This window comes from Ambystoma mexicanum, chromosome 10 (genome assembly GCF_040938575.1).
Source record: "Ambystoma mexicanum isolate Mex_15411 chromosome 10, UKY_AmexF1_1, whole genome shotgun sequence".
NCBI classification, from domain to species: Eukaryota; Metazoa; Chordata; class Amphibia; order Caudata; family Ambystomatidae; genus Ambystoma; species Ambystoma mexicanum.
The window spans coordinates 682,337,773-682,351,701 of record NC_090932.1 but is presented as its reverse complement, the minus strand read 5'-3'; the positions used below and the strand labels follow the sequence as shown (position 1 = coordinate 682,351,701).

Genomic DNA, 13,929 nt, shown 5'->3' with positions numbered 1-13,929 from the left:
TGTTTCAGGGTGGATGGGCCTATCACAGGGGGGTTGGGAGGGCTGGGAGGCAGGTGGAGGGAGGAAAGGGAAGCCAGGAAACAGGGGTGCAGGCCGAGGCAGGGGGCCCCAACCACGTGCCAAAATGGTGCGCCCAGGAGGGTCTTCTCAGGCCACAACTCACCTGCAGTGCCTGATGGAATGGCGGCTGCAGGGAGTGGGGCTTCATACGAGCCTAGCTAGGCTCAGATTTGGCTGAACCAATCAGGGACCGGGGGGCGGGCTGGGAGGCGGGTGGTGCAGAATGCATCCGCCTGCACACCGGAGTGGGCGAGGTGTGTTGCAAAGGAGAGCAGGTCGTCCAAGGTGCTCTTAAGAGGTTCCATCTCCCTAGAGTCGGCCCAACGACAGAATCTAGCTCTCATACAGGGTCTGGCTATCCCGATTGGACAGCCAAACACCCCTTTTCTTACAGAGGAGTGGGTGCTGGAATTCTATAAAAGGGGAGGCTTCTGGAGCGAAAAGCAAGTCGCCCACTTCAAGCTGAAGTAACCGAAGAAGACGACCAGCAACACCTGCAGACCCTTTGCAACACTGAGGCAACCACTGTTGTCCTGACCCCGTTTTCTGTGCAACAGAGGAGCTCCGAAGAGGACGACTCCTTCCCTTTGGCTGGTGGGAACAACCAGTTCCAAGACGAACTTTGAAACAAGCCATCTCCCGGGGTCATGGGAGTTTCCAGAGCTGCAGAACCCCCAATACTAGGAGACCTGCTACCCATTTCGAGTGCATCGATGTGGAAAGTCTGAATCCACCCAAATCTTTGCTGAACCCGTAAAGACACTCCAGACATCCGATCCTACTCACCCAGAACCCCCGCATCAGATTGTGGGACTGCAGGAAGCAAAGACGATTGACCAGGTGACCCGTGTCCTTTGTTGGTGCTGCAGAAAAGGTGCCAAAACCGCAGAGTGAACCAAGAAGTTGCTGAAAGTCGTGCTACAGGTCTTCCCTCAAGACTGCTGCTGAGAAATCCTGTCCATTGTCCTGCCTTCAGTCATCAGACCAAGGAATTTGGAGGTTGGGTCCAGAGCTGCAACATCACGGAGCATCCAGCATGAACATTTTCTTCTAACCTAAGGTACTGTGGGGAAAAGGGTATTGCTTACCAGATTCCAAGAAGTCACTCCAGACCATTGGAATGCAAGAAGGGGTGTCCAGGAAAACCCCCTCTTACCTCAGACTCAAGACGCTGCTTGTGTTCCCTTCTCGAGCCCATTTAAAGGTCTCCCTTGTTAGTTAACTTGCTGCTTCAAAAACACTAGAAAATGGAAGAAATCCACAGGAACTCTTCATAATTCACTGCTTGTCAAGACTTAAAGCCCTCTCCGAACTGCGTTTAGCTATGGTTGTGCTTTTGGACTTAAAGGACTTACTAGTGAAGAAACCATCTCTAGAACCTTGAACTAATCCTATGTTACACTAACAATTTTCTTCCCTTGAAGTGACTTTACTATATGTGTTTGCAGAGTAAATGCATTTCCGTATAAACCGTGCACAATAACCGATAGTACGATAACATTGTCTTTTTCTTTCCTAATGTTGCTACAAATGTACCCGTGAACAAACACAAAAGTGAAAGTGCCCTTTGAAGTGTATTCTCAAGTGGTGGCCAGTCATAATTTCAAATTTAATAATCTCGAAAATAAAAATATCGAAAATATTTGACCGAAAACTCCAAATCTCGAATATTATTAATCTCAAATTTTTTATATAATCTCGAATTCTTTTTGTAATGGTAAGTACAACAAATAGATCATCAATACAAACATTCAATCTTTATTTAAGTAATAACATAATAATAATATAACATTTTAACTTGTATTAATCTTTATTGTTTAATAACTTGTATTATTTTAATAAACTATAATTCTAAATATATATATATTTTCAAAACATCATTCTGTATTTTAACTTGTAATATATGTTTGGTTCACTAGATGGTGGAATTGCCTTAGAAAGAAGTAGTTTTAGTACATTCAAAGTTTGTTTTCCTATGCAAATGCACGTTACGTTTGTCTACGTAAGCGCCATTTTTAAAGCTCATTCAGTAAACGGTTCTTCAGCGGTCGCGTCTCCGTTACTTTGGTTGTGGTTTTTTTTTTTTCATTGGATTTACTGGTGTTGACAGATTTCTATTCCCTCTTCTTTTGGATTTTGGAGCAGCTTTTTTTTCCCCCCAATGGCTTTTTCCTGGAGTTGCACTTTTTTTTTTTCCTGGATTTGAATATATTTTGGTTTGTTCCTGGCACATTTACATGGATTGATGGTGTTTCTCTTCTTGGATTTTGTATTTTTTCCTCCGCTGTGGATTTGTTTTTTTCTTGGAGGTTTTCTTGGTTTTTTCACATGGGTTCCTGTTCCAGAATCGGTATTATGGACCCGCAGGATGCTGTTTTTTGGATTTTCTTTGTCCATGCCACACTGGATTGGAGATGTTCCTGAATAGTAAGTTTCTTTAACATTTTAAGTTAAATGCCACCGTATCCAAAACGTTTTCTTTATTTTGTGCATCAAAGTTTTGTATTAGTTGTACCAGTCTACTCTCGTAGTCCCTGTATTTTTTTTTTGGTGTTTGGTTAGACAATGAAAGTGTTTGTGCTATTTTAAATTGCTGGTGTTGTTCTTCACTTTGTAAGTCTTTCAAGTCTAGGGTGTTATTTGTTCGAGGCGTATTTTCCAATGTAGCTTGGTAACAATTCCACAATGCTACTGGATATTTTGGTCTGCGTCTTGTTCCATTTCTAGTTAATTGGCCTATCCAGGTGTTTTCAAAGTAGTCTAATAAGTCAGTATTTTCTTCTTCATGATTTTTGTAATAATCAGTCTCAATCAAATGTTCGCAAAAATCAACATAATTTTCTTGTACAAATGCCAATGCAAAAAGTTTCTTTATGTTATACTGGTAGCAACTGTCCTCTGTGTATTTAGTACTTAGTCCTAATTTTTGTAACTTACGCCATATGCTTGCGCGAAATGAAAAAAACAACCTTGAATCCTTGTTTTTTGTACACCGATGAAAATCCTTTAATCTGAGCCGTTTCGTAGTCCATGATTATTGTTGTTGGTGGTGGTTTTGAAACCGGTGCAGTTTGCTTAATTTTATTAAACACGATTCTGTATGATTCTTCCGTTTTTTTTGGCATTAATATATATACAAGTGGTACGATTTTATCGTTTATAGTTCCATGTATTGTGTAAAACTGGTGAAAAGGTTGCGGGCACACTTTGAACGTTGCGTCACTTTGCCACTTTTGACTTTGAGTTAGATGGTGAAAGTTTGCAGCGGTAGAGAATATTAATATTTTTTCATTGTTCAATTCAATGGTGGCATGGTGAACATTTTCTCCTTTGGCTGTTAATTTGAAAACATCCGGGATTGTAATGTCTCGAAATAACATTGGTGCAGGTGGCAGATTCTCTTTCTGATTTTTAGTTCCATTTATTGTACGCTGCATCAATTTTTCAGCTGGTAACAGCCGTTATATGTGTTGGTAATTGGTCACAAACACCTGCCAGTATCGATCCACTAGCTTCACTGTGACTTTCCTCGGCTTTTCTTTTTAGCTCGGATAATGTTTTTTTGATAATAATATTGGTTTGATCTGGCAGATGGTTGTGTTCATTTTTACTTTTCACATCCGATCCCTCTGTAATCGCTCGTGCGCTGCATTTATTTTTTTTGTATTCCGTACATTTCCAGTAAATGCGTTCCTTTGTCTCGTATTCCTTATGGAAAACGTATCCATTTAAAACCAACTGCTTTCCTCCTTTTTGTGTGGAGATAAATTCCACTTTGTTTTCCATCTCTTATTCTAAAACAAACGAGAACATTATTTTTCCTCTCATACATTTATATGTCGTGTGATACCCTAATGTCTTGTCACAAGTATGTTTTATGAATAGTACCTGTTTTAGTGTGAAACAACTCCAATCGATTTCCTGCAGTACCGTGTGAAGTGTTGTTCTGTCAGGTTATGACGGTTTTCCACAACCGTTTTTGGTTTCTTGGTACCTAAACAAGGTTCTTTACTCGTGGCTGTCACTTATGAGTTTAACCCTTTCTTACCATTTTATGCCGAGTATGAGGGGTGAGAGGGTGGTTTGGGGGAGGGGGGGCACTGGCGGTTGGCAATGGGGTGTCGGGTGAGGAGGGGTGGGGGGGGAATCCCCCTCATACTAAATGACACTTTGTTTTTTCTTTATTTCCATTTATTGATATTCGTAATCTAACATTTTTTTCGATATTTATATTTTCGAAATATTGACGCTTATATGTATACATTTTCGATATTTCAACCTTTTCTTTCTCGATCTTATTATAAACCTTCTCAAGTATTCGAGTTTTCTAGTAAAAAAGTCTGAAGTATTTAAAGTGATTCTGGTGTAAATATAATATATACTTTTTATATAACTATAAGTGTAAGTGCTTATGTGCTGTGCCTGTCTAGCTAAGATTCAGTGTACTTACCTACAGCTCACACATTCCTCTTAAGATCAGCCTGACTGCTCTGCCACTCTACCAAGGTCCTCAGCTAGTACAGACTGATACTAAGTGTTGGAGTCGACAAACCACTGGGATAGTTTACTAAAGTCTAACTACCATTAGGACTTTAGGAAAACTCCTGTTACAGCTAGCAAGGAGTGCAGTGTTGTTAGCTATACATGTGCTGTAAGCAGCCAACAAAGTAATGCGCTTCCCAAGGGCATAAAGCTTTTTTAAGTCCTTGTCTGGTGGAGACTCCGATGAGGTCAGTGAAACTCCTGCCCGTATCCTAGTCATGTTCACGACCAGGGATGTTGGCATGGAATGTTGCATGATATATAGGGGATCCGAGGGTGAAGGAGGAACATTTTTTTCTAACCTTGGGTTGACTGCCCGAGTAAGGGAGGGCGTGAGCCAGGAGGGGGCAATGCGTTTCTTGACAGAGTTCAGAAGCGGGATGGCCTGGCTGATGGGGACTTACTCCTTTGGGATATCCTCAAGGAAACCCAAGTCGGGGACTGTCCTTTATCACAATCTTATAATTATCTGCAGCCTTCCTAAGGAGGGTGTTGAACAGCATTTTGTCATCTATTAGTGAAGCCTTGTAGGGTTGAGAGATGTGGGGAGCGTCCAAGAATATATTGTACAGGTCGGCCTCATGGGCAGTGGTAGTGGGCCAATTCCCCTGGTCATCAGTGGGGGGCAAGGAATCTGGATCCTGAGAAGCCGGGTCCTGTGAATTATCATTCGAAATTGGGGCATAACATATCACCACCTGGGTCATAATGATCATCAATCGATGTCTAGGACAAGAGGGAACAGGAGCCCCAAGAGAGTGGTGCCTTGGGGACTTCAAGGGATTAGAATAGTCATCCATAAGACGTTGTCTTTTAAGGATTTCCTCAAATTTACCAGAGGAGTCAATAAATTCGGACATCTTATTTGTGCAGGCCTCAAACCTTTCTCTTGTCCATGTAGAGGAAGAGGAATCTTCCGGAACAGGGAAAGATTAATCAGAAGGAACAGGGACCTATTGTAGGGCCTGTGACATGGTTGGAGAGGCTGGAGAATACCCTTACAGCTAAAGGGGAGACCTTAGGGGCAGATCCACGAGAAGGGGCCTGGGTATGCTTCTCCTGGAGTATGGGGAGCGCTTTCGCAAGGGAAGCATACCTCAGCACATCTTTCGACGCCCCCACAATGTGCACCAACAATTTTTGGGCAGTGGCCTGTGATGCCGAAGTAGCGGGACACTATACCGGCCGCTATGGCGGAGGCGCAGCATGCCCTGAACTGGGTGGTTCAGTAGGCCCTGCCGAAACCTTCTACGGGCGCTGATGGCTTGTTCGACGAATGCGCCGAAGTTGAGGGGTTATGTGCTTGGCTTTATGGACAGCATGTGTGCATTTGTTGCCAGGGTGCGGCCAGTGACGGGCACTCGGGAGTCGGTAGACTCCACAGTTACGTCGTCAGACTCCACAGTTACGTCGTTAGACTCTGAAACTGAGCCGTGGCTGCTCATGACTCCTCGTCCGAGGTGACGGCGTGAGTGTGATTCACGGCATGCATGGCGTAGGCCACCCACCGTTTGGTAGGCTGGTCCTTAAGGGTCTTAAAGTTAACAGGCCTTACAACGCCACTCGTCGTTGGTTATGAGGGACACATCGGTTACACTGTCTGCGAGTGTCCTTCCAAGCAAAATTGCCATTACATAAAGGACAAATTTTAAAAGGAGGAAGCTCAATAGTAACGTAGAAAAGCAGCGAGATGAGAAAAGGAAAAGGAGGAGGGATAGAAGAGAAAAGGCATTATAAGTGCAAATAGAAAACGTCTCCCCACTCTCCCTAAGTTAAGTCCAGGCCTGAAGGCCAAGGCCAGGAAACAGCAATCGAGACGTCGAAGGAAGCAAGAGTTGCAGAGCCGTGATATCAGGAACCGCTGTCGAAAGGATAGAGCGTTCGCCGATGGGTGCGCCAAAGACACAGGAAAATAGCAATATTAACTCAAACTACGAGCTCTGCATAAGCGAAAAAAACTATCTGGTGCAACCGTGATGCGTGAAGGATTTTGGGTACACTACAAGTCACGATTGGAATAGTGTACCCATGTCAACATCACTTTTTGATCTTCAAAAGAAAGATGCACTACTCTGCGATTACTACTAGATGTCGACAATATGCACAGAATGTGATTCTAAGCAGATTCACAAGCATCAGAAATGTACTTTTACTTTCTCGCTTTCGGTGTTAACAAACTGCTTCCTATCTTTATCCGTTTTGGTTTGTTGAACTTTTAACAAGCAGCGAACTTGCCAATACACCCCGGTGTTCCCTTCGTCCCAGTGTAGACTCACAGGCTCTTTGTGGTGTCTACCAGTCTGCTCGCAGCCTGCTGACAGCCGCTGGATGCTCTCTTCTTTGTGCTGCTCGGCTTTCGGCTTCTCTGCTTCCCGTGGTTCCAGCTGGGCTTCTCTTCTTCTCACAGGTCTCCAGTAAGCGTCTTGCTGCTTCTTTCCACTGGAGAAAGCCCAAGAGTCCTGCACTTGCTTCTGGCGTTCGCACATGGAATCTACTTCATGCATGCCTTCAATATCTGAGCCAGTTGGCCCCAACATCCTTCCCTCAGCTCCTCAGTAGCACAAAGAGCAGCTGTCTGCACCCAACAGCAGTATGTCTTTCCTTCTGGTGATCTGGTTTTAAACGTCCTGGGCGCAGGTGTACACTCCCAGCAACTAGAGAGTTGCCTCTGCTTAGGGCTTCTCCTGCTCTGTATTCCTCCATTCCTCTTCCTCATCAAAGTGTTAAGGTGTTTTTGGGAACAGTAGTTCCTTTTAACAAACTTCCACAAAAACATTGGAGTAATGGTTTTAACATGTTCTGAGGGCAAGTCAGTGTTTGAAAGTTGATCTACAGATTGGATTGAGAGAAATTCAGCACTCTCTTTTGAGGGAGCAGGGAAAGAATCGCAAAAGGCCATTAGGGTGTTTTCTATGGGAGATTCATCCTGAAAGGGGAAAGGGGGGGACCATGTCTCATCTGTGGATACCACGACTCCCTCCCGCAGGCTGTCTCTGCCTATCTGATCCTCCCTCACACAGCCTCCCCCAGGGTCAGGTAGCGGCTGCCGTTCCCCAGGCCACATGGGAGGAGGTCACCCCTGGGAAAACAGCGATGGCTCTATCGAAATAATCACACTAGCCAATTACCTGTCAACAGAAGGGCCTAGCACCCAGGCATAAACTGCTACATTGAGCAGTAGAAGATTTTCCCTTTTAGGGCCTTCGTCCAGGATGTCTGCAGACTCAAATTTAATTTTAGGCCTGGACGGAGCAGATAAGCTGAGGCTATCAGCAACTTAAGGCATCAGTTTCTGAAAAGATTCCCGAGGCTCAACATGAGTGGGAGCTGGGAGAATGTCTAGTCCTCATAGGAATCTGTAAAGTCCCTCTCCTTCCTGGAGATCAAAAGTTCCAACCCAAAGGGCACCTGGTCTCCCTCTTTGTCGTAGATGTCGTACATCTTCAACATGATGGGCTTACAATGAAGAGGAGCATTTTCCAGAAGGGGCACGAGGCCCGCAGCGCCAACGACAATCATAACTGGCGCTGAGACCTCTGTGCCCTAAGGTGGGGTTTGACAGTTCTGGGGAACTTCATTGCTCTTTGGGTCCAGGCCCAAGCTCTTAGGTGTGCTGGCATGATCCCCTGCAGGTACCCTCCCGGTCTCAGAGGGTGCAGCAGGACCAGCCAAAACATTAGCCAAAGACGCCAAGGACAAAGCAGCCACTAGCATTTTTAGGTGAAATTGTTCCCATTCCTCTCTTGTAGAAGATTGGGTCGGAAAGGGTACCTGAGCAGGCAAGATTGGGCCTTAATTTAGGTAATGTTAACATGCAATTTCATGCATATTACTCATTACTGACAAAGTTTGCACTGATGAAGACCCCTGGTCTGAAATGCATTGGGCAAGTACTCATGGGTACTCAAGTACTCTGTATGACTCTCGAAAGATGTATCCCAAAAAGAAGGACCATAAAGAATAGTATTAGATTAAATACTCCATCATTGTATTTGTGAGGATAAGTGAGGACATTTTCAGCAATTTGGTGCGCTTCATTGTGCGAACAGGTCTGAGGAAGCGTTTAAAAGTTTTGATCCTGTAGCATTTCCCCAGAGAGCATATTGTGGTAACTGATCAGCACTGATATATTAAGTAGATTTCTTTCTCTAATTTATCAAATAAAGATGGTACCCACCTCACGTTCACATACCTGAGCCGCTTGCTCTGGGAAGTCCGTGGAGTGGTGGCTCTTTTTTTCGAAGAAAAAATGAAAAATGTCGGTGTGAAGATCCACTTGGGGGGTGGGTGGGGGGAGAGATCTTCACGACCTGTCCACGTAGGGCATTCAGGTACATGGAATGGCACAACCCACAGTACTGGGTGCTGAGAAAAATCTAATGCAGAACCTGCTGGTCGCAATCCACACATGGTTTGAAACCAGAGGTCTTTGTAGGATTGGGGATGATTGGGGATGGTGTCTTAGAAATTCATTCTCGATGAGGGTGTTCCTAAAGCGAACAGTGTGCAGAATAAAAGAACTGATGTCACGATGTCAAACCGAGCAGATGTAGGGCTGCGCTGCAACCACCCCCAACGCCACCTGGTGGTGTTAAGGTTTCTGAAAAACAGCTGCACTGTGGATGGAATATCATAGATGAGGAATCCATTAAAAAACGATTCATGTACAATCCTCCCCAATGCAAATCTGACTACATAATTCCTAAATGTATAAATCCATGTTTTACTCACCCATTTTCATCCTCGTCAGGCCAAACATCATCCTCAAAGAACACATCATCTTGGCTGTTTTTTCCAACATATCTAAACAATTCTGGGAACCTAGGATAACAACAGAGAATGTGTGCAAATATCCATACAAGTAGAGAAAGTCAAACAAAAAGGATGACAACCTTTAATACATTTGTACTTGTTCTCTATGGTCTTATGAAAAACTCTTATATCAACACTTCGAAACAACAGCTTTAACAGTGTGTGAAGTGCTATACAAACACCCAATTACAGACTTCATGGTCAAATGGCTGCTTGTGTTAAGGTTTGAACACTTTATTTTTGAAAGGGAGACGCATGGGAGAGGAGATTGGCCTCTTCTTTAGTACAATTTTATCTGCCTCTAGTTCGAACAATTTGATAGCTTATAAAAAGTAAACTTTTGCATCTTAATGAGTAACAATTAAACTAGTGTAGAAGACAGCAAAGTATGCCACAGAAGAGCAGCATTTAAATATGCTACTGCAATAAGCAGGAACTGGAGATGCAGCAATATGTTTATTGTGTTTTATTTTGGATAATCAAACAGCATCACAGCTTTGGTAGCCAAAGGGGATCTGTCATGGACTGTATGCCTGGTAGCTTCAGGGAGTCTGTCCAGAGAGAAAATACATGTGCCAATGTTCAGAAACCTTAGACCATTACCATTTGTTTATTCTTTGTTTTTCCCTGTACAAAACGTGCATCTTAATATTAAAACTAAAATACACAGCTTGATATACATTTGTGCTGTTCGTAGTAGTAGAGAAAACTAGGGGGAAGGGGGTGCTAAGGCAATATCTTTCCATTCAGCACATTTTCTTTAAAATGTCAATCATGATTTAGTTAGGACAGCATGTCCCATAATTCAGAACCCCCAGGCTATTGTAGTTCTTGTCTGGTGAGAGTAGGAGTGGCTAATCATGGCTGAGGCTAGTTACAACCCAGAGGTGCATGGACGATTGGGCAAGGTACTGACTGATTGCAATGTGCGCTACTGCTTGTAAATAGATTAAATCAACACATAATAAACAATGATATTAAGGGCTCAGTGACAGGGAGGTACTAAAAAGGGAGGAACCAAAAAGTGACACTATAAAATGTCTTACAATTAACCATGGACTGTATTCAACCCACTCTGCCACTTCTGCCTTATGTTTCTCATAATGCCAGACAAGGCCCCATGTTGTGCATTAAGCGTCGGTGGTGGCTTAGGTTTCTGCATCCCTGCTGCTATGCTTTCTCACATTTTAAGACTCACTGGTGCAGCTGCTTATATGGAATCACATGCTAACCCCTTGCCAACAGCCTGGTACTCTCTCTCAAAGGTGTTTATTGGAAATTTTCACAAAGGCAGTTTTGGTTGACCGGGGATTCAAAAGGCCAATTTGCCCCAATTATTAAGGAGCTAAGCCGATATCTGTGCTAACTTCAGCACTTAATGAAAAGAAGCCCACTGGGGGAAAGGGCGCAGGTGTTGGCTCCGTGTAGGGTCCCAGGAGCAGAGGAACTGAAGCAAGCTGCTGCAGCGAAGCCCTGCCCACCAGCTTTGACATGATTTAATTTATTTTTTACTTACAAAGGATCCTACACCCCTAGCCCCCCCCCCGCCCCCCTGGTGAGGGTGAAGCCAGCGGGGGAAATGGGCACGGGTGTTGGCTCCTTAAAGGGTGTTTGTTTCCCTGCAGGAGCTGCACTGGAGAAACAGTGACCTGGATGGTGACTTGCCATAGAGGCCTGAAATCAGCCTGAACCAGAGGCGTTGCTAGGGGTGGGGCTAAGGGGGCTACATCCCCGTGTCTTTTGGTTGTAGCCCCAGATAGAAGTTCAGGTGCTACAACCAAAATGCTAGCTAGCCCCAAGTCCCGCCAGTCCCGACATTAGCTTAGCCCCTGATCTTTTCCAGACCTAGCTACAGCCCTGGCATCAACACTGCAAATATTGTCCTGATCGCTATATTACACAAAGAGGAGGACTTGAATCCCCAAGACAACGTGGGAAAAGAAAGGATCAGCGTTTGATTAGACGTAGAGCTGTGGGGGCGAGAGACAGATTGCGATCAGTCTAGGTCGACCTGGGACAGGGAGGAAGTTCCAATAACCCCATACTACACTTCTTCCATGGCCGCCGCCCAAATGGTCGAGAAAGTCCAAGCAAACCCCCTGCATCATATATAAAAGCACACCACCATGACAGTCCATGCAGTACCCAATCAAACTACTGCGAGTAAAACGGAAATCAGAACTCCCGTTGGCTAGCTCAGAGGCAGGCAAGAACCCATACCATAACCCCATAACACTCAGGGGGATGTATATTTTTTTGATCAAGGAAATTAATCAGTTTCTTGGCGCAAATGAGGACACCTTGGGGTGGGGGGGTGGGGAGGGGAGTAATCCCCTAGACAACAGGGAAATCTAAAGCAACAACTAAAGGTTCAGTAGCAGAGTGAACAACCATAGTCATAGCCATATCCAAACTCCTAGACGCAAGATCATTGACAATCTTGGTGTAGAGGTGGTGAATATTGACCAGTACGCCTGCCCTTCAAATTTAAAAAGAAAAGGATTGCCTCCCTTTTTATTAATTATTTATATGTTTTTTCCCGGTAGCAAATTAGTTCAGTGTTGCAGCCTGGCAGCCCGACATAGCAATGACTGGTATTAACTGGTGTGCAGTCATAATGTCGAAAAAATAATGTTGAATTACAAAAATGTCTAAAACAATGTCGGAAAAAAATTCGAATTTTTTATTTTTTATTTATATGTTTTTTTTGGGTTCCGGGGGTAAAAAAAAGTGTAAAACAAAAAAAAAAATGACAAAAAAGGGGGGTTAGGGGGAACCCTCCATTTCGAAAAAAAAGCAACCAAAAAAAGAAATTCGACTTTTTTTCCCCGACTTTATTTTTTAGACATTTTGACTTTAGACATTCGCCTTTATGACTATAAACCATATTAACTAGCCAGTCAGTAAGTATACTGAACTGTTCTACTGAGCTAACAATGATATATGATATATGATATGGCATTTATAACGCACCTATACACAAGTGTTTCAAGGGACTAACAACTGTGCAGAACAACAATTAGAATGGACAATCCATGCAATTGTACACAGTCCACCATATAAGATTAGAATTTGGATCGTAATAGGCATAACTAATTCATGATATATATCAGGAACAAACCAGGTGAGTTTAAAAAAAAACAGGGACAAAATGCCTCAATCCTGTTTAAATCCGCAATTGCAGGTTAATACGCTGGTTAATACACGAAAATGGAACGGGCCGTCAACGTGAATGACTTCATCACGCAACGGTGGATGAAGATGCCACGTTGGCAGCCATTAAAAGCTCACTTTCAGCATGGTGAGTCAAGCAACACGCGGAACAATGCCATCCTTAAAGAAATCAGCGCACTGAGGAGTACCCTTCTCTAAAAAGGTAAGACTAGCCAAAGCGCATGTTAAAAGCTTTACAGGAGACAGTTCGGGCACACGTGGGTTTACTGCAACTAATACTCAGTGTTAGGCAGAAACCTGTGCAGTTCCCTCTGGGACCACTGCAAAAGATTTAAGTCTACAGGTGTTGGCAGTAAACCCACTTGGTAGCAGTCTGTACCACACAGATTCACTGTGGTAGCTGTGGCTGAGCAGTCAGACTTCCCTCAAGAAGAGTTAGGCAGTATACAGAGAATACATAATAGGTACAGAGGCACAGTAGCACAAGCAAACACTGACCAGAGCTAGGTGTAAAAGTATAAACTTATTTATTAAAGGTACACTCATAAATTACACTAGCACAATAGAAAAGATAAGAAAGTCAAACACAGTTACTATTACTCATATGTACATCCCTAATCATTTGTTGGACAATTCTAAGTTAACCCCACTTATTTCCAAACAGAGGTGAGCGCTTAACGTTAGATGACACTCCAACAAGTATTACCAAAAGGGAGGGAAAAGGCAGAAATAAAGAGAGCAGTAAGGTAAAACACTTTTCACATAAGGTTAGCAAAGACAGTCAATGGTGGAACAAGGAGAATTAGTTCGGGGCCCGCTTTAGAGGGAGCCAGGCGAAAATGTGCCCAAGATCACACAATGTCACAAGTCTTTGCAGGTGAGAGAAAAAGGTTTTACTACGGTTCTGAAAAGTTTAGTTAGGGTGTCCCAGGCCTACCCAGGTTCGAGAGCCGAGGGCTAAATCTACCCCGTACAATCGGTGGCAAGGGAGGCCGGGCGGAACACAGTACCTTTAAAAGTGGAAAGGATCCTCCAGCGGTGGTAGTTGTTCCTGGTAGTGGGTGTAAGTCGCGGCGTCGTCCAGGGGAAGAGGTGATCCCGTCGTGGAGGAAAGCTGCAGATCGTTGTACTACCAGGGAAGAGACCAGCCGTGGAGTTTTCCGGTCACAAAGGATTTTTACCCCTCTTTCGCGGTTGAGGTAAAAAGTGGTATCCCGGTTGCCAGGGTGCTTGGCACAGGCAAGGCGGCCACGAGATGCTTCGGGACGGCGAAAAGAAGGCAGCAACTGGTTGTCCCCACCAGTTAAGGGAAGAAGACTCTCCGGCGGGAGATCTCCTCTG

At 44.1% G+C, this 13,929-nt stretch overlaps 1 protein-coding gene across 2 annotated transcripts in view; it reads right to left on the bottom strand.

Moving 5' to 3' along the window:
• Positions 1–13,929, bottom strand: part of XRN1 (5'-3' exoribonuclease 1) — a 2,611,979-nt gene that overhangs the window by 989,071 nt on the left and 1,608,979 nt on the right. For both annotated transcript variants that reach the window (XM_069618274.1, XM_069618273.1), the window contains exon 26: positions 9,334–9,423. In XM_069618274.1, coding sequence (XP_069474375.1) covers positions 9,334–9,423 — 90 coding nt within the window. The remainder of the gene's footprint in view (positions 1–9,333; positions 9,424–13,929) is intronic.